General features: G+C 48.3%; 1 protein-coding gene across 1 annotated transcript in view; it reads right to left on the reverse strand.

Annotated features, from left to right (window-relative positions):
• LOC144127799 (uncharacterized) overlaps positions 1–22832 on the reverse strand; it is a 482923-nt gene that overhangs the window by 53587 nt on the left and 406504 nt on the right. Inside the window, exons 27-28 of the mRNA XM_077660716.1 lie at positions 14197–14275; positions 14060–14142 (exon numbers count right to left, since the gene is read on the reverse strand). Coding sequence (XP_077516842.1) covers positions 14060–14142; positions 14197–14275 — 162 coding nt within the window. The remainder of the gene's footprint in view (positions 1–14059; positions 14143–14196; positions 14276–22832) is intronic.

The raw sequence follows: 22832 nt of genomic DNA on the forward strand, positions 1-22832 counted from the left end.
GGCGTTACCGTTGAGACTCCCCTTTTTGTAACGCACCTCAAAGGAATATTGTTGCAAAGCGAGGCTCCAGCGCAGGAGGCGGCCATTTTTGGGAGAGATGGTCTGCAGCCATTGGAGAGGGCAGTGATCAGTCTCAATGATAAACCTCGAGCCGGCTAGGTAGCATGACAATTTCTGAACGGCCCACACGAGACACGCACACTCTTTCTCGGTGGCGCTGTACGCCTGCTCACGACAGGTCAGCTTACGACTAGCATACAGGACGGGGTGTTCCACTTCTCCATTTTCCCGTCGGCACAGTACAACGCCCATGCCTCGCTCACTAGCATCGCACTGAACAACGAACCCTTTTGTGTAGTCTGGCGATCGTAGCACAGGCTGGCTTGTTAGGGCGCTCTTTAGGGCGCTAAAAGCTCTTTCCTTTGTCTCGCTCCAGACGACTGTTTGGGGCTCTGTTTTTCTTAGAGCATCCGTCAGGAGAGCCGCGATATCGGAGTACCTGGGGATGTACCTCTGATAGTAGCCGGCGACACCTAAGAACGACCGAATATCGGTCTTCGTGCGCGGTTGCGGGAAGTCTCGCACAGCGGCCACTTTTATCTCAGAGGGGCGGCGACGACCCTGTCCAATCACGTGACCGAGGTAGACAGCCTCGGCCTGTGCTAATTGGCACTTGGGAGCCTTGACTGTCAAGCCCGCTTCGCTCAGGCGGGTTAGCACTGCCCGCAAGTGTGCCATATGCTCAGACCAGGATGCGGAGAATATCGCTACGTCGTCTAAATACGGTAAAGCGATTTCCTCCTGTCCCCGCAACACTTTGTCCATGAGGCTTGAAAAGCAGTATGGCGCGTTCTTCAAACCAAAACTCAAAACTTTAGGACGGAATGTTCCCATTGGTGAAATGAACGCCGCATACCTACTAGCCTCTTCTGTAAGTGGAACCTGCCAATAACCCCTGACAAGATCTAGGGTGGAAATAAACTGAGCGCTACTAACTTTCTCAAGGCGCTCCTCGATGTTAGGGATCGGATAAATTTGATCCTTAGTGATGGAATTAAGCCTGCGGTAGTCGACGCAAGGACGAGGTTCCTTGCCCGGTACCTCAACTAAAATCAAAGGAGAGGTATAATCACTCTCACCCGCCTCAATAACACCAAGCTGTAGCATTTTCTTTACCTCAGCTTCCATAGTATCGCGCTGGCGGGGTGACACCCGGTACGCCTTGGATCGTACTGGCTCTGGGGAGGTAAGTTTTATATCATGAGTAAGGACAGAAGTCCTACCAGGCCTCTCAGAGAACTGACCTTGAAACTCTTGTAAGAGTTGGTGTAGTTCGGTTTTCTGCTCAGGCGACAGCGGTGCTTTACCGATTAAGTCACTAATGACCTGATCGGTGTCTTCCCTGTTCGTCACTGAGCTTAGTCCCGGAAGCTCAACCGGAAGCTCTTCTAACTTTCCCGTGTCGGGCATTTCCTCTCCAGTACCTGGTGCCTTCAACGCTACAGGCTCAATTTTATCCAGTTCGGACGTGCTCTGAATATCAGCTTGCTGCGCCTCCGACCCTTTCTCATTGTTCGACAACGTCGGCCCCGCACCTACCGCCTTTGCAGCGAGCTCCCGAACTCTCGATCTGGTTAAGGCCTGAACGCTAGCCTCACCAAACAAAAGCCCCTTCTCGCGCAGGAGGTGATCGGACCTGTTCGAAAATAGGTACGGGTACTGGGGGGGGGGGGGGGGGGGGCAGCATAGATGACACCGCGGCCTCCGTCTCAAGTGCTCCGAAAGGTCCTTCAATAAGCACTTTTGCTACGGGCAGACACACGCTATGAGCTTCCACGGCTTGCTTGATCCATGCGCACTCGCCCGTGAACATATCGGGTTCTACGTAAGAGGGGTGAACTACATCCATTGTAGCTGCGGAATCACGAAGCACTCGGCACTCTTTCCCGTTCACGAGGAAGTCTCGCATGTAAGGCTCGAGAAGCTTCATGTTCTCGTCAGTGCTACATAATTACAAACACACGACTTCTCTTTTTGTTTCTGGACACTGCGCCGAAAAGTGACCCGGCTTCTGGCACGTATAACACACGCGCGCTTGCCTCCTCTCGAACCGCTTTCTGCGTTCGGCTTCGGCTGCCGCCGTCTCCTTACGTTCGGTCGGACTGCTTTCACTCGCATCCGCACTACGTGTGTCCCCCCTTGCTCTCATGGGTGTGAACTTCGGCCTCTCAGACTTGGAGCCAAATTCACCCTTTTGACCGTCCTTAGCTCCGCAAGCCCGACGCGTCACAAACTCCTCGGCTAGCTCGGCGGCTTTAGCCACTGTACTAACGTCTGGCCTATCCAAGACCCAGTACCGCACGTTCTCAGGTAACCGACTATAAAACTGTTCCAGCCCGAAACACTGCAGAATTTTCTCGTGGTCACCAAACGCTTTCTCTTCTTTGAGCCACTCCTGCATGTTTGACATAAGCCTGTAGGCAAACTCTGTATATGACTCACTTCTGCCTTTTTCATTTTCCCGAAACTTCCGACGGAACGCCTCCGCTGACAGCCTGTACTTTTTTAGCAGACTCGATTTCACTTGGTCGAAATCTTCTGCCTCCTCTCTCTTCAAGCGAGCGACTACGTCGGCCGCCTCGCCGGGTAACAAAGTGAGCAAGCGCTGTGGCCACGTTTCCCGAGAGAACCCCTGCTTCTCGCACGTTCGCTCAAAGTTAACCAGGAACAAACCAATGTCCTCTCCAAGCTTAAACGGCCGCATCAGGTCAGTCATTTTGAACGATACTCGTTCTCCTGCACCGTGTGCCTGACTTCCATTACGAGCGCGTTCCATCTCTACCTCGAGACGCTTCATTTCCAAAGCGTGTTGACGGTCGCGCTCTTCTTTCTCTTTATCTTTTTGTTCTTTACGTTCGCGCTCGTCTTTCTCTTTTTGCTCTTTACGTTCGCGCTCGTTTTTCTCTTTTTGCTCCCTCTCCTCAATGGTCTCAAGGCATTCCGACAGCTCGTCATCCTCAGCCTCCAACTCAAGAATAGCCCTTAGCAGTTCTGGTTTTCTGAGTTTGTCTGAGACATCCAGACCCAACTCTCTTGCAAGCTCCTGCAATTTCGGTTTGCGCAACGACTTCAAATCCATGGCTGCTCCGAATGCTGCTTTCTCTACTGCCTACTATTGTCTTGCCGCAAACTAACCCGGCAGCAACGACAACCACAATTACCAGCTCTGTTTCTGACACTAACAAAAGCCTGGCAAAACTCAGAAGAAGAAAGTCCCGCACTCACCAAACCTCGCAGCCAAGAATTCAGCGCAGTCGTTCCGCTGCAGGCAACCAGTCATCACACAGGGCTCGTTGCACTGCTCCCGGATGGTCGTTGTGCTGCTCAGCATACAGTTGACCGCATATCTTCGCTGCTGGCCTCCGTTGTCGCGATCTCACCGCTGGCAACCAGTTGTTGCAAATGGGTTGCAAGCCCCAAGGGTAGCGTTGGCCTGGCGGCCTGGGGCACAGCTGGAAACATCCGAAGGTCCTGGCAAAGGATGAGTCGACTGCCAACAGAACAACTTGTTTATTCTGGCATCGCAAAAGAGCAGCCGGACAGGGCGACCACGTTACTCGAAGGAAGAAATCGTCTCTCTGGCGTCCGGGGCAGCCGCCTTTATACCCTCGGAGTCGAGGGCAAGAAGGAACGGCTCGGGATGAGGCGCCCGATACGGCGACGCTCGGACATGTTGAGACGTGACGTGCGCGCCCGCCGGGCCGGCGCCGGTCAGTCCTCCTCGCCTCCCAGTTGGGGAGCTCCTCTCCCCGGCTGCCGCGCTTTGACAAGCGTGGGCACCAACATGCACACACACACATGCACACACGAAGACACGTGGCATTGAAACCTGCCTGGACGCGCTTGGCGGGAGGCGTTGCGGCAGCGATGAACGGGTCAAAATGACCGCCACTTTGAACGAAGCCCCGGCGTCCGTTGCATCCGCGCCGGCTATACCGCGCGTCGTAGGCGAAACGTAACACCACACAGGGCAACTGGAAGTGGCTAGGTACAGCGGGCGAGTGTTGCCACCAGATAGGCGGGACTTGTAAGAACGTTGCGTTGGGCGTCCTGTTGGTCCTTAGAGGGGAGATGAAGTGGGCGCTGCCCCTCAACTAGTATAGGCACCTAGGAACCCTGTGCTGGGAGCTGTTTATATATATATATATATATATATATATATATATATATATATATATATATATATATATATATATATATATAGTTGGAAGCGCCGCAAAAAATTAGAGATCGCTGCGGCTACCCGTATTGGATGAATGCGAAAGCGTTGACACCTCCTCGACACTGGGCGCCTTTGAAATTTGGCACCATGGTTGTTTTCTCGTTCACTTGATTGATTGTGCATCGATTAACTCTGATGATACCGCCGTTTCATCCTTAAATCCTCGTTCCATCATTTCATCCTTCATTCATCTTTAATTCCTTAATTATCTGCTTAATTCACCTCAACAATTAATTGGTTCCTAATTTAACCACTTCATTCACAATTAATTAATTAGGTATAATTTCAGTCATTTCGCTTTAATTCCCATTAACTCATCCTTGTAACTCACGTTCTTGTTATTTTGATTTGCAGTACCGACTTTGTACTCACTCATTCCTGCCCGGACTGCCAAGAGGCAGTTGGCAGTGTCATAAATAAAATGAAAAAAATAAATAAATAAAATTATTTATCATAATGTATCATTAATGCACATTTAAATCACATTTAAATCACAACACCGCAGAGCAGGAGACCGCCCAGGTGAAGCCCTGTATGCTCTTACACGGGAGGGAGGCCGCGGCCACGCTAGACGCCATGCTGCCCAAATTGCCGAAGAAGATAACGTAGACGTCGCCGCTTACCTTCAGCGCAGCAGCAGCCCGAAGGCTAGCCCGATTACGGATGAAAGACTAGCTGCGTACCGACGCCAGAGCCTACACCCTACGAAGACGCAACTCGGAATGCAAGCCAGGAGACCGAGTCTGTGCTTGGACGCCCATTCGCCACCAGGGATTGGGCGAATAACTTTTGCGCCGCTATTTCGGCACGTATAAGGTTCCTTGTTGGCTAGGTGAACTGGACTATGAAGTCGTCCGTGAGGAAATGTCTGCATCCCAGCGACGCCGCGTACGACCGCAAGTTGTCCATGTCGTCCGACTAAGCTCGCTAAACGACGCTGTTTCCACTCTCGGTGTGTATTGAGCACAGTCCGTTTTATTGGTTTCTAGTCAGTTATTTGTTTTAAAGCATCGGAGTGATATTTCTTTGAGAGGAGAGTAATGGCGCGAATTTCATATTGTTTGTTCGTCCCTCAAAGCTGCCGACACACGACAGTGCCCGACAGCTCTAGCAGTGACTTTGCGGCATACTCTGTAGATGTAAAATATTTCTATTATTCGATTCCCCAAGACGAGATACTTGATTGTGTCGAAAAGTATATAGATACATACGGTGCAGTCGCATTTCAAGATGCCTGGGGGGTGTCGACTGGTGGGTTCTCGGAATTCCTTTTTGTGTATTTGAAGTCCATGTTCTCTGGAAGGGAAATGCGTATTTGCAGAAACGCAGCGTGTGCATCGGATCTTGTACTTAGTGACGTGTAGCTTGCTTAGAACCACAGATTCCTAAACAACACCCTCACTGGGTCAAGTGTTCGAGGAAAGAGGAAAGAACATTTATTGAGCTCTCAATTAGTTTTTGATGGCTTCAGATGGTGTCTTCCTTCTTCGGTTGACACTCCATCTTGTTACAGGGTTGGGGCCCTAGTCTAAGGCCCCACTGAGTATGGCTGCGCCTCGCACTCTGTTTATCAGACCCTTTTGAGTCTCCAGGTGTATGCTAGTCAGCATACCCTCCCACCGTTCCATATTCGGGTTACTGACTATCATAATGATCGGTGGCTCTATCTTTTGGGAGGCCCATGGCGTATGATAGAGTGTTGGTTTGTCACCACAAAATGGGCATCTTGCCTCGTACAGTGTAGGAAACATTTTGCTTCAGATATTTAGGTTGGGGAAGGTGTTTGTTTGGATTAATCTCCGTGCATCTGCATCTTCCCTGCTTAGTCTTGCTTTGGGTGTTGGATATCTTCTTCTTACACCTTTGTAGTAATTCAGTATGTCTGAATATTTTAGGGTTACTGGTTCGGGTTCCTCGTGGCTGTATGCATAGAGTGCTTGGCTTGTATGCTCTCGAGCCACTCTATCAGCCACTTGGTTTCTCTTTACCGCTGTATGCCCTGGTATCCAGATAATCGTGTGTTTAATGTTTTTTGTCGGCTGGGCGGGTGTCTATAATGCGTAGCGCTCCTATTCTGCAATTCATGTAATTTCAACTTGCCGTTCGTGAGTCCGTTACGATTGTCAGGGATATGTCGGTACGGTTGCCTTCCGATATTGCTAGAGCTATCGCCGTTTCTTCCGCTTCCACTACCGTGGAGTCCTTTAGTGACGCTTTTGTCACTTCTTGTAGGTTTTCGTTTACAACTGTGGCTACTGCGCCGTTGTTTTGGTCGTATCTCGCAGCGTCAGTGTATGGAACGTTGCTTTTATCCTCTAACCTTTTTTTGCATGTGTTCGGCCCTAGCCTCTCTTCTTGCCTTATGTAGATTTGGATCCATATATTCTGGTATCGACGCAACATGCATTGTGCTCCGATACTCTTCAGGTATCTCTTTTATGGCCTCGGGTTCCTTTACTTGTCCTTCGCTGCAGTATCTCCTTAAGAGTACCCTTCCTGCTTTAATTTCGTTTAGTCTTTGGATTTGGTTGCTCATTATTGCCACGTTTAGCTCGGCAAAGGTATTATGTATCCCTAGCGCTAATAGTTTTTCGGTTGATGTGCGTTGTGGCAGGTGTAATGCTGTTTGTATGCCTGCCTTATTATAGCGTCAATTCTTTGCTCTTCCTGCTTTGTGTAGCTATGGTAGGGGAGGCTGCATGTCACTCTGCTGATTACGAGGCTTGTGACCAGCTGGAGCGTGTCTTCCTCCCTCATCACCTGTCTTCTGTAGGATACCCTCTTTATCATGCGTGCTATTTGCGTCGTGGTGTTCTTGAGTAGCGCCAGAGTGTGGTTGCATCTTTGGTTGGACTGGAGCCACATTCCTAGTATTCTTACGGTTGTCTTCTCTGGTATCGGCTGCCCCTCCAGATGAACCCTCAGCCTATACTCTTCTTCTTGCGACACCGCCTGGTTCATCTTGCCTCTCCAGACTCTTATCAGTTCTGATTTCTCTGTAGAGCAAGCGAGGCCTCTTGCTTTTACGTATTCCTCTATGCATGTGGCCGCTTCTTGCAACTTCTCTTCTTTTTCTCCGAGCGAGCCTCGGTTTATCCAGACCGTGATGTCGTCGGCGTACATCGAGTGTTTGATTCCGTCTATCTTTTCTAGTTGCTTGGCCAGCCCGATCATTGCTATATTGAAGAGTAGTGGGGAAATTACTGATCCCTGGGGGGTTCCCTTGTTTGAGGTGCGTATCACCTCGGATCTAACTTCTCATATTCCAATCGTTGCAGTTCTATTCAATAGAAAGGCCTCCACGTATCCATGGATGTTTTCCCCACAGTTTTAGATTATCCAGTCCTGTGAGTATGGCTTCATGATTGACATTGTCAAAGGCTCCCTTTATATCCAGAGCCATGACCACGTGTTCTCCTTTCCTCAGTATATTGCTCAGTACTTCTCTGAGTTGCAGAAGCACATCTTGCTTTGATAATTTCGATCGGAAGCCGTACATCCTCTGCGGATAGAGATCGTGTCTTCCATATAATTTTGGAGCCTCATCGTTATCACCCGTTCATATAGCTTGCCTACGTACGAGGTTAGGGAGATTGGTAGTGAGTTTTCTACTTGCAACTTTTTTCCTCGCTTCGGAACCATTATCACCTCTGAGTGCTTCCACACTTCGGGCACTGTTTCCTCGGTCCATAGTTTGTTGCTGTAGTCGATTAGTTCTGCAACCAACTCGTCGCTTAGGTTGCTGATTAGTGCGTTCTTGATTTGACTGCGTCCGCCGCCGTGTTTCTTGTTGTGTTCCTTATTGCTGCATATACTTCCTCCCTAGTTATGGGTATGTCTAGAGTAGGGTTTGCTGCTCCCTTATATCCTTCCGGTAATGCTTTCGGATTGTCGTTTCCATAGCACTTCCGTCTCACTTTTTTCATTAGTTCTTCTTTGGTGCCCTGAAACTGATGTACCAGCCTTTGTATCACCTTGTTTTCGGATTTGGTCCTGGCCGGGTCAAGTAGGGCTCTAAGGATGTTCCACGTTTTTGCCGTGCGTGGTGTCCCACATAGAGATTTGCTAAATTGCTGCCAATTGGTTCTGGCTAGTTGCTCCGCATATTCCTCCGTCTTCTGGGTGATCTCGGCAATCTGCTTCTTTAGTTTCCTATTTAATTTTTGTCTTTTCCACCTCTTATTGAGACTCTATCTTGCCTCCCATAGCTTCAGCCGCCGCGGTGGCTGAGTGGTTATGGCGCTCGGCTGCTGGCCCGAAAGACGCGGGTTCGATCCCGGCCGCGGCGGTCGAATTTCGATGGAGGCGAAATTCTAGAGGCCCGTGTACTGTGCGATCTCAGTGCACGTTAAAGAACCCCAGGTGGTCGAAATTTCCGGAGCCCAGGTGGTCGAAATTTCCGTCTTTCATAGCCTCAGTCGCTTTGGGACGTTAAACCCATATAAACCAAACCAAACCTAAACCAAACCTCCCATAGCTTCAGTAGTCTGGAGTCCACTTCGGGTGTCTGCTCTGTGCGGTCAATTTCTTTGCTGTGGTCCTTTTGTTTTGCTTGCAGTTTGCCGCTTAATTCTTTTATCGATTGTATTCTTTCCCTCGAGAGCTCCTTGCATGCTTCTCTGAATGCGTTCCCGTCTGTTATCTTTGCGGTGCCTATTCTTCTCCTGAGGTGATCTGTACCAATTTGTGTTTTGATTATGGAGTGATCGCTCCCTAGCCCTTCTTGCATGTTTTCCCATGTTAGCTTGGTTTGCGCGATAAAAGTTATGTTCGGACTGGTGTCTTCCTGTATGCTGTTGCCTAGTCGGGTTGGGACTCCCGGGTCGGTTATAAGCTGAAGTAGTTATCTTCGGCCGCCTCTTTGATGTCGCTGCCTTTTTTGTCCGTGTTTCTATACCCCCCCAACTGGGGTCCTTTGCGTTAAGGTCTGCCACTACTACTAGGGCGTTTCCTCTGGCTAGCTTTTTTGTTTCGTGGAAAAGCCTTGCATTGTCTTCATTTTTCTGTCTTGGGGGGCTGTATACGTTGACTACGAAAATGCTACCTCCCCTTCTTTTTCTTGGTATGATTTCGATGATCCCATGGCCAATCCCCGTGTTTGCTATTTTGTCGTATGCTATGGGCACTAGGTTCTTGTTTATTAGGAGCGCTGTTTGACTCTCCTCTTCCTCTTCCTGCAGCGTGTATCCCTGCAGGCTAGGTTGGTGCCTTTAAATTTCTTGCAAGGCTGTTACGTCAGGTGGAGTCGATTGTTTATTTATGTACTGATGTAGCTACCCTTGTCTTCTACATACTCCTCTGCAGTTCCACTGCCAGATTTCTAGCTGTTCGTCTTTTGTCCTTTATGTTGTCTAGCCATGATTAGTTTTCTAGGTTTCTTTCTTGGTCAAATTTGTTCTTGACACCTTGTGCTCTTTCTTGTTTGCGCATGTTCCTAATTTCCGCCTTCTGCATTTATATGCGTTGTTCCATGAGGCCGAGTTTCTGCATCACTTCTGTCATGAAATTCTTAAAGTATTCGGGCATTTCTCATGGCGTTTGTCTTGGTGGCGACGGTGACCTAGGAGGGCTAACCGCCTGCATCTCCCTGACTACTCTTGTTAATTCTTCTATTTTCTTTTCCTGTTCTTCCTCGTTCTGCTTAAGGATTCTGCTCTCCTTTTCTATGTGGGTTTGTGTGTTTTCTTGCGTATTATCTTTCCTCGTATTTTGGAACAGTGATTTGGGAGGGCCTGCGTTCCAGCTCACCTTGTTTCCACTGCTGTTGGGCTTCTGTTTCTTATGTTGCTGCTGTTGCTGCTGCTGCTGCTGCTGCCCGCTCTTCCGCTTGTTCCAGGCGGCTCCAGCCGCCTCTGTTCTCGAGCGGCTTCTTCTACCTCCTTTGGTCGGGCCTTGCAGCTCGCTGGCTTTCGAAGAGTGTTTAGATACGTTGATGGTTACTTAGTACTTTGTGATGGCCATGGCACGAATTCCCTTGAGGTTGCTTTGGAAGAATTAGCCTGCTTTAGCCATGCTCTTCAGCCGCTTGTTATCACGCACGAGCTTCCCACGCAGGGGCCATTGAGATTCCTAGATCTCAGGCTCGAGATCGCAAGGGGGAAGGTGTGCTGGGCACATGATCCCAGAGGTGACAAGGCGCCGCTCTCTTTCCAGCCGGCTCATTCAAAACGAGTTTAAAGAGCCATTGCAAACCTTTGTTTGTATAATGCGCTTACGAAGTCGTGCATTCACTCAATGGAGTCTAGTTTTCATCGCCAGGTTGACCTCCTTACTGAAGCTGGTTACCTTTCGCACCTGCTTGTATCAGTGGCGGACCGGTTGAAAAAAAAAAAACATCAAACTCGAACGTGTTGGAGCCGAACAAAGTGCCGAGAGCACAGACGCGAAATACGAAGGATTGTGGCCCTACCATATGTGCACAACGTAACCCATGGCTTGAAAAAGATTGGTGACAATGCAGGCGTTGGTGTCGTTCTGACAGCCCCAAAGAAACTGAAAAGCCTCTGCCGGCGTGTGAATGCAGCTTAGCCAGAAAAAGAGCAAGACTGCATAATAAACCACCAGAATTGCTTCCTGGATTTCGCGGAAGCGGTTGTGTGTTCAATACCTTTAAAATGTGGGAAAGAGTATGTTCGGCAGACAGGCAGGTGCACCAATGAGAGAATGAAAGAGCTCAAAAATAATGTTGACCAAGCCTGCAGGCATTTAGGTATTCATGTAAGAGATAGCCCTTCCAAAACATGTGCCACAGAGTTCAAACGATGTAAAGTGTTCAATAAACACAGTGCACAGTTGGTCCGCGAGGTTATTGAGGACGCCGAAATAGCCAAGCGAAGGGACCAGTGCGTAAGCAAGCCGTTCATATTGTTAACAAAAAAGGAACTTGAGCTGTTGGGCGTGCAGTAATCTTGCTCTGAGTGTGCAGGACGGCACGTGCATCACGGTGTAAAATGACGTGCGAATATAAGAATCTGTGTCCTTTCCAACTGAACGTTGTTGAAAGTCAGCGCTTGTTGTGTGTGCTTCTCTTTCCGTGTCCCGTCTACGTTCTGCGCTCTTAACTTCTGGATGGCAAACCTAACACAAGATTTTAAAGGGGTCGCCATGTTCTGTTTTCTTTTTTTCGCTTCAGCCTTGCTTGCTTCAAAATGCTGAACATTTTTAAAATGTATTTGCAGCATAGACACTTCCTTTGCAGAATTTTGTCAAAGTGTTGCACAGCTGCCACCGCTGATTGCCTTCTTGTTCAAAGAACAAAGCAGAAGCCATGTCCATTTCCTACAGCAAAAAAGAAATATAGTTAAACCTGGTTTCCTCCATGTAGCAGTCTCCTAAAATTTCGTTATATCCTTGATGCCTTTGTTTTTCATGACCTTCTGGCCTAATATCCCTCGTTTGCTGTACCAAATGGCCCATTTGTCGATAGTTCTCCGTACCATTCACGGTCACGCAGAGGTGTGCAAGCTTGTCTATGGCCACAAGTACTATGTTAAACACTGGCAATGCTTCCAACATCAAGGACAGTCACGTGTTGCTTAATCTGGTGGCTGCACGTTGTGGCCATAGCTGCCTTTCCTGTGCACAATCTAAAGCCCGATTTGACAGCGGACACACAGGTAATTTGCCACCCTCGGTGCGACTGAGGAATAGACAATATGCAAAATGTGTAGCGCCATTTTTTGGCTCTTCGAGAACTAGGCCCGCCATGTTGGTTCGGTGGAGAAATCGAAACTGCTGCCCAGCGTTGGGTTAAAACGGCTGCGCTTTATTAGAAATGTGAAATTCCGATGCAGTGCTGCGCCACTTTGAGAGGACAATACGCTGCGCGGAGTAAGCTTCTCGCTTTTAGTTTTTTACTCATGGAAATAACACCAAATGCCATGCGATGCTAGGCATCATATGTCAGCGCGCCGATATTTTGCTTCCTGCTCCAATTTTTCACAAAGCGATTTACGTCTACATTAGGACACAGATCAGAGCCTTTTTTTCTCTGATCAAAATTAGGATCCGATTTCGTGCATTTACCAACTATCTGATAGCGCATAGCCGGCCGGACGTGAACGTATCGACGCGTACTTGATTAAGGTAATAGCAGGAGCAAATTTTTTTAGCCGGCCTAGGCTTGTGTTGCTCAAGCTAGTCGCGAAGAAGCGCGTTCATTAATTTACCGGCAGAGAGGCCATCTACAAACCTCGATCGCTCGTGCACCAGGTGCATTCATGCGCCGAATACTGAATTTACGTGTTCAGTTCAGTTTTAATCTGTTCAATCACTTTCAGAAAGGCTATAGAAAGGTCTCTCGACCGCGGAGCTGTTGTAATGTCCTACGCGCTGCATCCGCCTAAGTGCAGCCAAACGACTACAAACTAAAGCTATACAGCTTTCTCAGAAATATCGTACCTAAAGAAATATTAGTCGTGATCCGGGGCTCGAAACCGGGACCACCGCTTCACCGGAGCAGTCGCTCTACCAATTGAGCGAACCGGGACGGCAAGCTTATGGTAGGGCAAGAGCGAATTGATCAATAACTCCAAGTGGGAGCAGTGTTGGTGAAATGCTTAGGGGAATCCCCCAAGGTGGAGTAGAAGAACATTTGACCAACGCAGTTCCCACTTAGATCTATTGACCAATCCGCTCTCGCCCTACCAAGAGCTCGCCGTCCTGGTTAGCTCAGTTGGTAGAGCGACTGCTCCGGTGAAGCGCTCGTCCCGGGTTCGAACCTTGGACCAGGAAGAATTTTTCTTTAATTATGGAGTTTCTGAGTAAGCTGTATAGCTCACATCTGTAGCCGTGTGGCTGCGCTTGGGTGGAGTCCAATGCGTAATCAATTGCGTGAATGAGAAGAGTGAATGACCGCTTAAGAGAACATGAACGCTCCTTGGCACCACCCATCAAAACAAATCTTGTCTTACATTGGCCTGAGTGCAAATGCACCCCAGCTTACAGCAGGACAATTTTGTACAGGCATAGAGACGAGCGCACGCGGGAAATAGTTGAAGCGTTCCTGATTCATCAAAAGCAAGAACAGTGCGTGAGCAAGCTTGCGCTTACTCGAAAAGAAATTGATTATCGCAGTGGCTGACTAGTGCTGCTTTTACCTCTTTCCTTCTTTCTGATTGTTAACGTACTCAGTCAGCGATGCAATGCAACGAGCTGATTGTGCTTAGGTTCTCCTATTTATTGCGCCATCATTGCAATAAACTCATCGGTCGTAAGTCAGCGCCTGCGTCTGTCAGCTCCTTTAGTCCTGTCTTTTTGCGCTGTACCTTTTCGTGTGAGTAATTACTCCCCTATTACAATTCTACCCCACGTTGGGGGATTCCTCTAGAAACGTTTGACCAACGCAGTTCCCACTTAGATCTACTGACCAATTCGCTCTCGCCCTACCATAACCTTGCCATCCCGGTTAGCTAAGTTTGTAGAGCGACTGCTTCGGTGAAGCGCTCGTCCCGTGTTCGAACCTTGGACCAGGAAGAATTTTTCTTTAACTACGGAGTTTCTGAGAAAGCTGTATAGCTTTCATTTGCAGCCGTATGGCTGTGCTCGGGTGGAGTCCAATGAGTAGTTACTCCCTTAAAAACTAAACCCTAACAATGGTGAACGCTCTGACCCGACGAAGAGAAGTCCTCTTGTTGAAATGTTGTCAAGCTCCCTTGTTCACTTTGTGCATACTGACTATGCGAGGAACGGTAAGCTAACTGCAGTTTTCTTTGCTGTGCAAATACTGCTGTGAACAAAACCAAACCCGCTGCCAGCGGAGAAAGGTCCCGTGCTCACCAGGCCGAGCAGTCGGGTGCTCCAGCGCAGGCCCAGCGCCCGGTTCAGCCACGGGTGAGAGGGCAGGCAGCTCGGGCAGCCCTCTGCACGTAGGACACATAATAACTGGAATGGACAGGCCTCTGCGGCACACTCACCATTGTCGGCCAAGAGCTGTGCGTGCGGCAGCAGCACCTCCAGGCACTCCAGCACGGAGGCCTGCAGCCGGGTGTCCCGCTGCAGTCGGCAGAATACTCACTCATTAATTTGGACTGCAATCCAGTTTATTCCAGTAGTTAAATGAGAAAAAGAAACATTGAAAAATCCGCTCGCATCACAGTAAAACTACTTGGCAAAAGGGCGTTCAACGAACATTCTTCAGCTTGCGCCAAATGTTGTCGGGAATAGAAAAAAATTGGAAAGGGCACTTAAGCGCCGCCTTAAGGGTATGACGCGAGAGCGTAGCGGGTTAGGCTTTCCATTCTGAGCAGTTTGACATCTTTTAACGCATTTTCAGTATTTTGTATTTGTGTCATATAAATAATTGAATAATTACAGTGTAAATTTTCTTAGCATCATCAAGCATTAGCTTCATTCTGAGCATTTTTACACCTTTGAACCCCTTTTTGCAATTTTTCATTTCTTTAAGTAATGAACTAATTACAATGATTTCATTAACTCCTCATCACCTATCACAGACCAGTCAATCATCCAGTACCACAAAATACCATGATGCGCTTATTTCCAACACGCGGTACGCCGGCGGCTTTCGAACCGAACGAGCTGTATGCGCGCAATGAAGCTTCGGTGGCCCTTTCACGGTGGGACTGCACAAGCAGTTCCGGCCCACTGGAAGAACGCTGTGGACGGAGTGAAACGCGCGCCGGTGCAGGGAGACGAAATGTGTATTCTTTCACTTGCCAATCATGATTGCGACTACGCAAAATGGGTAGCAGTGGCAGATGCGTCCGTACACTGGCTCGATCTTCCCGAGATGGTGTAGCTCCCGCAAGCCATGTGTACATTCTACACATCATCCCTGCACCTCACAAGGGTTCCAAGGTGGAGAAAGCCCCCCCCCCCCCCCCCCCCCTGCTAATGCTACCGCAAGACGAAATTATGTCGCAAGAATACGTCACGCCTGTGGGGGAACAACCACAATAGCGTAGGTCAAACTTGGACGATGCCCATCGCAACGAGCGTCCTGCGGTAGGTCGTCTGAAAACTGGTGCGCGACCTGCAGCCTCCGATTAGCGAGACTGTAAACATACATGGGAGGGACCACCTCTGCATCCCACTCTCCAAGTTCCACCGAGCAGAGCGACAATGCAGGGAAGGAAGCAGCGCCATCAACCAACCTCCGCATATTATACACGGTGTCTCACCTAAGACCTTATACAATTAAAAAAGAAGTTTTCTTGAGTGAGAAGAGCGTTTTTTTTTCGGGATAACATTTTCAGCGGTACAGTACATCAGAAGGACGAAAAACTGAGCGAGTTGGTGCATCATGGACGTGCACGGTAAAAGCAGCGCAGCGACGACGCAGACGTACGAATAAATAAGACGGACAAGCGCTGACTAACAACTGAGGTTTATTGGAAAAACACAGGCATTAATAAACTCTAAAAAACAGCCAGGAAGGTGCTTCTCCGAAAACACATCTAATCATGGGAATCGAGATACTTAATCTCACAATCATGAAGAAGCACCGAAGCTGTGTTTACACACGTGTTACTATTCACGTGGATGTGATACGCCTTGTTAATTTTTCCCTATGCCCGCAAACAACTTTCGTACCATTGAAAAGAGGTGTGCACATTTTCTTGTAGAGGGAACCCGGGATATTATTCAGGGGGCAATCTCTGATATGTAACGCAAGGTTGGACGATGGGGGGCCTTTTAACGAGGTATTACGCTGACGTAGACGGGTGCTCACACAATTTCCGACTCGGCCGATGTATTTCTTGTCGCAAGAAAACTCAGTGTCATATACTACCCTTTCAGCACGTGGCGTGAGCTTATTTTGGTGATTTATCTTGCAGACTCTAGTACCGGTTGTTTTTTTTTTGTTTTTAGCCTTTGTTTTCCTATCTACCATCCCACGTGTTTTTCCAAGTTTTTTCGGAACTGAGAACAGCACTTGGATGCCATATCTGGCGCCTACACTCTTTAATGTCACAAAAGAGGAACACATGGTCTAACCGCATGCCTCTTCGTACCTGACGGCTCTGATGGATGGCAAGTCTTGAAAGATTTTACTTTCCTCAGGATTTTATTGCACGCAAGCAAGATTATCTCTTCCGGAAAGGCCGCCGATTGTAATCTTCGAACCTGCTGACAAAAACTATTTGCCATTCCATGAGCAGAAGATTTTGAAAGTGCTGGTCCTAAACATGCAACGGCTATCCCACATTTAACTAACTTAGAATTCGCTGAGAGATAACTAAGCAAGGGCTTCTCTGAGCGCTGCTAGCTGCAAAGATCAGCAGACGTGGTCACGGCTTAGGGCCAATCTTAAGTCCAAAAACTGTACCTCGTTGTTTTCCGAGACTTCGAAGGTAAATTTTAAACCTTGTCCGCAACTATCAAAGACCGTCGGTATTTCTTCTACATGACCCTTGAAATCTGTAGGCTCAACAAAAAATAAATAATCCTCAACATAACTAAATACCTGTTTTACGCAATCTCCTAACATAAATATTATCACCCTGTCAACTATGACACAGAAAAATATTACTTAGCACCGGTGCTACTTTCGAACCTATGCACACCCCACATTTCAGAGCAAGCAGTTTACCTTCCCACTCAACAAATGTCGATGGCAGGTAAAACGTCAGAACTTCCAGAAACGACCCCACAGATATCCCACAATTCGATATAAATCTCTCTTCATGATTGTCAATAGTTATGCTTTTCTTAAAACACTGCAGGCGCTTGTCCTGAGGTAGGGAATAAAACAAATCCTGCATATCGATGCTGATAATCCCATTCGAACCCAGGTTCGAAACAAGAAACGGGTCATCAATCACAAGACTGCGTGCTTTTGCAAAAAAAAAAAACAAGCTTGATATCGAATGTTGCCAGGTGTTATGCTCTGTAACTATACATCAGAAAGGTTTATGGTTTATGGGGGCTTTACGACCCAAAGCGACTCGGGCTATGAGAGACGCCGTAGTGAAGGGCTCCGGAAATTTCGACCACCTGGGGTTCTTTAACGTGCACTGACATCGCACAGTACACTGGCCTCTAGAATTTCGCCTCAATCGAAATTTCACCGCCGCGGCCGGGATCGAACCCGTGTCTTTCGGGCCAGCAGCCGAGCGCCGTCACCACTCAGCCACCGCGGCAACTACATCGGAAAGGAATTTCGGGTTTGTGCTTTTGCAGAAAAGAAAATATCTCGACAATTTTTCTGCGAACTACAAACAGAACGCTGAACCCCTACCAAATTCATTTCTCCCAGTAACCGCATTGCTTCAGTATTTTGTCTATTGACATTAATACGAATTTCCTTTAAGTTTTTTTGCGATGGAGTTCCCCCAAACAAATTTCTGGAACAACCGCAAAAAATGCCCTTCTTTATCCGATACCAGCAACCGTAAATCTTCTGATGAGAGAACGTTCACCAGGGGAGCAAAACTGAACCCCTTCACGGACCATCCAACTGTCTCTTCAAAGCCTCAACACAATCCACCACGCACCTCGGTTGTTCCGCCTTCCGGGCATGGCGAGAAACACTCCTTCCAAGGCACAACATTTCTACTTTTCCTAAAGAAGGCTGGACACAAACTTCTGGGCCTTGCTTGAGAACCTTTTGGAACCTTTCCGGCACTTGCTTGTCACAAGATCCAGTAACTTGCCTTCAGAACCGTATTCGCAGGTAGCTAAGGGCGTGAAGGGGAATTCCAGTGGAATTCCGTGTGTTGCTTCGCTAGGTCACACCACTCATGAAAACACCGCACCCGATGCTTGTCCCTGCCACATGCCAATGCCCAAAGGCAGTCCTTGTAGAACCGGTGCTGGTGCCACCACTTCGAAGCTAATATGCGGCACATTCGGCGACTGTGTCCTTTCGACGGGAGCAGGGCTCCGCACAACATCTGCACCTCAACCGGGCAAATGGCACGTCTTGCATGGCAGGCAGACAGGCGAGCTTTTAAAGCAGTAACTGCGATTAGGGAAGCCAGGCCAGCCTGGTTGTCAAGAAGAGCGGTGTTAGTACAAAACAAATGCCGCATATTAGCATCGGAGTGGTGGCACCAGCACCGGTTCTACAAGCACGGCATTTGGGCGGCACGCGGCAGAGACAAGCATCGAGTGCGGTGTTTTCTTGAGCGGTGTGACCTAGCGAAGCAACACACGAAATCCCTCTGGCACTCCCCTTCACGCCCTTGTCTACCTGCGAAGACGGAACCTCCGTGTTCTGAGGGCAAGTTACTGGTTCTGGGTGATCAGCAGGTGCCGGAAAGGTTCTCAAGCACGGCCCGAAATTTGGTGTCCAGCCATCCCTAGGAAAAGAAGAAATGTTGTGCCTTGGAAGGAGTGTCTCTCGCCAAGCCCGGAAGGAGGAACAACCGAGGTTCGTGGTGGAATGTGTTGACGTTTTGAAGAGCACAGTTGGAGGGTCCGTAAAGGGGTTCAGTTTTGCTTCCCTGGTGAACCTTCTCTCATCAGAGGATTTCCGCTTTGGCATATCCAGAAACGAACACTCGCTAAAGTCATATAAGAAAAAACGTAAAAGTATTGCCGTTTCGGCACCATTACGGGTGCATTGTTCACAACAGGATGAAAACGAGATGGGCTGCTGCTTAGACACATATCCTCGATAGCTTGCACGGTGCGGAAAAGACGACCTGGACGTTATACCGTCCTGCTACCTTTCTCACGTTGTGGGACATCTTGTGAAGGTACGGTCTTGAACAACAAGGCAAGACAGGCGACCTGCACTATGAGACACGGGCAACGGTACACACACTGCCGGACAGGGGTTGTCTATCAGATACCCCTAACGTGCGGTTGTGTGTACATAGGCCAGACGGGAAGATGCTTTAATGTCAGGGCCAGGGAGCACTTCCTCAACGTAGATAGAGGGTCTGGAAGTAATCTAGCAGACCACTGCAACCAGCCTCGCCACAAGCGTAAACCTATATTAGAGAACACAAGGTTCTTAGCAACATAAAAAAACAAAACAGAAAGGGAGGTCATTGAGGCCTACTTTATTGCTAAGGCAGGGGACAGTTGCGTAAGCACGCCCTCAATTTCACTGCACGAGAAAGAAATGCGCTTCCTTGACCATGCCTAAAGATTACTGATTTTACGTGTTCGCCTGCCACTTCCCGTTTGCTCATAAATTTTCCTATGCTAGCCCGTGCACATTCTTCTCCTCAGGTTTTTTTGTGCGTCTCATAAGTGGTAATTGTCCAAATTGTGTTTTTACATGCAGACTGTTTTTTACCTCTTACCTTATTGGCGTTGACAAGTTTTTGCTTTTTAGGCTGTTTTCATTTGGTTTTAGTTGTTTGTGGCATCTGTAGGGTTGCATGACGTTTTATCAGTTTTTAGATTTCTGACTCTGCTTTTGCTTCGCTTGCTTGGGCCCTTTTAGGCTCGCTCTTTGTTGTTGTTAAAGTGTTCTTGACGCCGCCCTTTGGCCACGATGTTGTTTGGCACTTGTTTTTTTCCTTGGTTTTTGCTGGTTAAAGTACTTTTGATATGCTCACTTCATAAAGTTCCCCCCTTTTTTCACTTTTTGTGGTTTTTCCTTCTGGTTCAAGCATGTGTTGGCCGCCCCTCGATGACTGCGGATTAGGTTGTAATCTTTGGCCCCCTGACAGTCACGTGGTGTTTTGGCATATATTGTGCTGGGTGTTCCTCGACAATAAAGGTTGTTAGTCAGCGCTCGTCCTGTCGTCAGTGTTTTTTCTTCTCGTGTCCCTGTCTGGTTCCGCGCTGGTCTTTTCGAATCATGTCACACCAACCCGCCCAAACGGCAATTTTGATTAAAGCAATAGGGCTTGTGTGACGCATCCACGTATGGCGTTGGCGCCATTCTGTTTCATAAGATTGGTAGAGAGGAAAAGCCAACTGCATATGCATCTAGGGCGCTGAGAAAAGCAGAGCAAGGTTATGCTCACATTGAGAAAGAGGCTCTCGCCGTGGTATTTTTGGTTGAAGAAGTTTCACAAGTACCTGTTTGAGCGTAGTTTCATCATTTATTCAGATCACCAGCCATCTGCTAGCCTTTTGGCACACGGAAAGCTCGTTCCAGTAATGTCAGCGGCATGCATGCAACGCTAGGCTTTGTTGCTAGCGGCGTACGATACAAATGGGTGTATCGAAAGAGCAGCGATGTTGGAAACACTGACGCGCTTTCGCGCTTGCCGTTGGCGAATGATCAAGATGTCTCAGATTACATACATTTATTCTCAGTTGTCAACGAACTTCTCTTGTCTGCGGACGCAATTAGGAAGGAAACGAGCACGGATAGAGCGCTATCTAAAGTGTTCATGTACACGGTGAGTGGCTGGCCTACACATGTAGCTGACAGAGAATTGTTCCCGTACTTTGTTCGTCGGCATGAACTGTCCATAGACCAGCAGCGCGTTACGTGGGGAAATCGTGTGATTGTGCCCCACTGCTTGCGTAAACAAGTATTGACACTTTTGCATGAAGGTCACCCGGAGTTACGCATATTAAAATGCTCGCGCGTAGCTATGTCTGGCGTCCTCAGTTAACCCAAGACATTGAGTGTGTTGTTAAATTAAGGTAGCTGTACTTGTCAGTTGACGTGGAATGCTTTGCCGAAGGCCCCACTACAAACATGGGGTTGGCCTAGCCGCAGATGGCAATGAATCCACCTGGATTTTGCATTCACAAACAACCAGTGGCTTTTAGTGTTGGTGGATGCACACTTGAAATGGGTAGAAGTGTTCGTGATGAATTCAACAATGACAGACAGGACTATCGAAAAGCTGCGCAGTGTGTTCGCATCGTATGGTCTTCTGGACGAGCTAATAACGGACAACGGGCCACAGTTCACTACGAAGAACTTCACAGACTTTTTTCTCAAAAAACGAAGTCCGTCATACCAGGGCACCTCTGTACCACCCGGCGCCAAATGGAAGCGCCGAGAGGTGCGTCCAGAGGGTTAAACGGGATCTTCTGCGACAGCTTCTGGACGAAAGGTCATCGGGAATCAGTAAGACCCTACAACACTGCATTGACATGTTCCCGTTGAGGTACCGAAACACCCCTAACATAACAACGGGGCAAACGCCAGCTGAACTGTTCCTCTCGTGGAGACACCCTACTCGCCTAACTCTGCTGCAGCCAGGCCTGCAGAGATGTATCGAAAAACATTTCTCTAAAGTTAAGGGCCAAGCCGACAAAAAAAAAGGGTCATGGAGGGCATTCGAAGAGAGCGAAAGGGCTCTGGCCCAAGGCCTTCGTCCGGGTGAGGCCAGCTGGTTGCCTGGGGTCATTGAAAAAAAAGGTGCACTGCCGTTATGTACATTGTGCGGGTGGGACACGGGAACAGATTCGTGCATGCCGACAATTTACGTTCGTGTTTTTTTGACAGTGAAGAACAAGGGCACCGTGAGCCTCCCTGTTTGGTGTCAAGTTCAATTTCAGGCCCTGTGCTGGAGGCGTCTGCTGCGAGGCCTCCTGTTCCTGTGCTGAAGTCTGCAAGCTCTGCGGCAGCCCCGCCCGAGCCACTCAAAGACTCGGCTCCCGCGGATCAGCGGAATGCCAGTCCACGCCAAGATTTTACACCGCCGTCTCCTCTTCGAGAACCGGCATCCCCTCAAGGGGCACAGACTCTTCGACGCAGTGCTCTGTGCAATGAAACCTCCCACTTGGTACAGCCCATAAGCAGTGTGGGAAGGAGTGTGGTGTCGTGCGAAGCGCGTGTGACGTCACATTGATAGCGAGTCTCTCAGCGCTATATAAGCGCTGCATTCCGTGGACATAGTGCATGTCTCGGCCCGGCACGGGCGTGTCAATAAGGCATCTGCATTGCTCATTACCCTGGCTCTGCCTCATCGCTCTCGGCTACAACACTAATCATAAAGCAGTCGTAATGGGGGGAAAAACGAAAAAAAAACGAAGAGAGATAAAAATAAAAATGCATAACAAACAAAACAGAAATAAGAAAAAATTAAAACCAAAAAATAAAAAGAATTAAAAGTGAAAACTAAACAAAAAGTAAAAAAAAACAAAAACAAATGTTAAACCTCCTTTGAAAACAGGCATACAGTATATAGCTCAGCACTCGTTTTCATAAAGAAAAAAAACACAAAACAAGCATCAGAACCACATGATGGATGATAAGACACGTGTGAACAATGCGAACACCGTTTCACCAATGCAACTAAACCAACCACCATTCATGGTTCATGCAGTGACTTAAACTTAGCAAAGAATATCTCTGCAGTTAGAACTGAAAATCTCAGTGTATATCATACTGATCATAAAGCAGTCGCGAATATCGTTGTGAAGTAATAAAGGTAATATAAGTACATTTCAATTCTCTCTGGTTTCACTCTTTGTAGAGCCACGGGTGTGAATTTTCAAGTGACGTCGAAATGGGTAATGGGTGTCGTTTTACTGCTTCGCTGTCCAACCACCTTCACAGCATGAATTGTAGCCACAATATTTTTTTTCCTAGTCACGGCCCTACCGTGTTGTCCAGCAGAGATTTTAAATGCTGGCGGCATTACTATGTGAAGACAGCTCTTGGCACCTCGAAAAAAAGGTTTACAAAGTCGCGTGCACAATCGTAGGCGCTGTGTCG

Source organism: Amblyomma americanum, chromosome 4 (genome assembly GCF_052857255.1).
Source record: "Amblyomma americanum isolate KBUSLIRL-KWMA chromosome 4, ASM5285725v1, whole genome shotgun sequence".
In the NCBI taxonomy this organism is placed as follows: domain Eukaryota; kingdom Metazoa; phylum Arthropoda; class Arachnida; order Ixodida; family Ixodidae; genus Amblyomma; species Amblyomma americanum.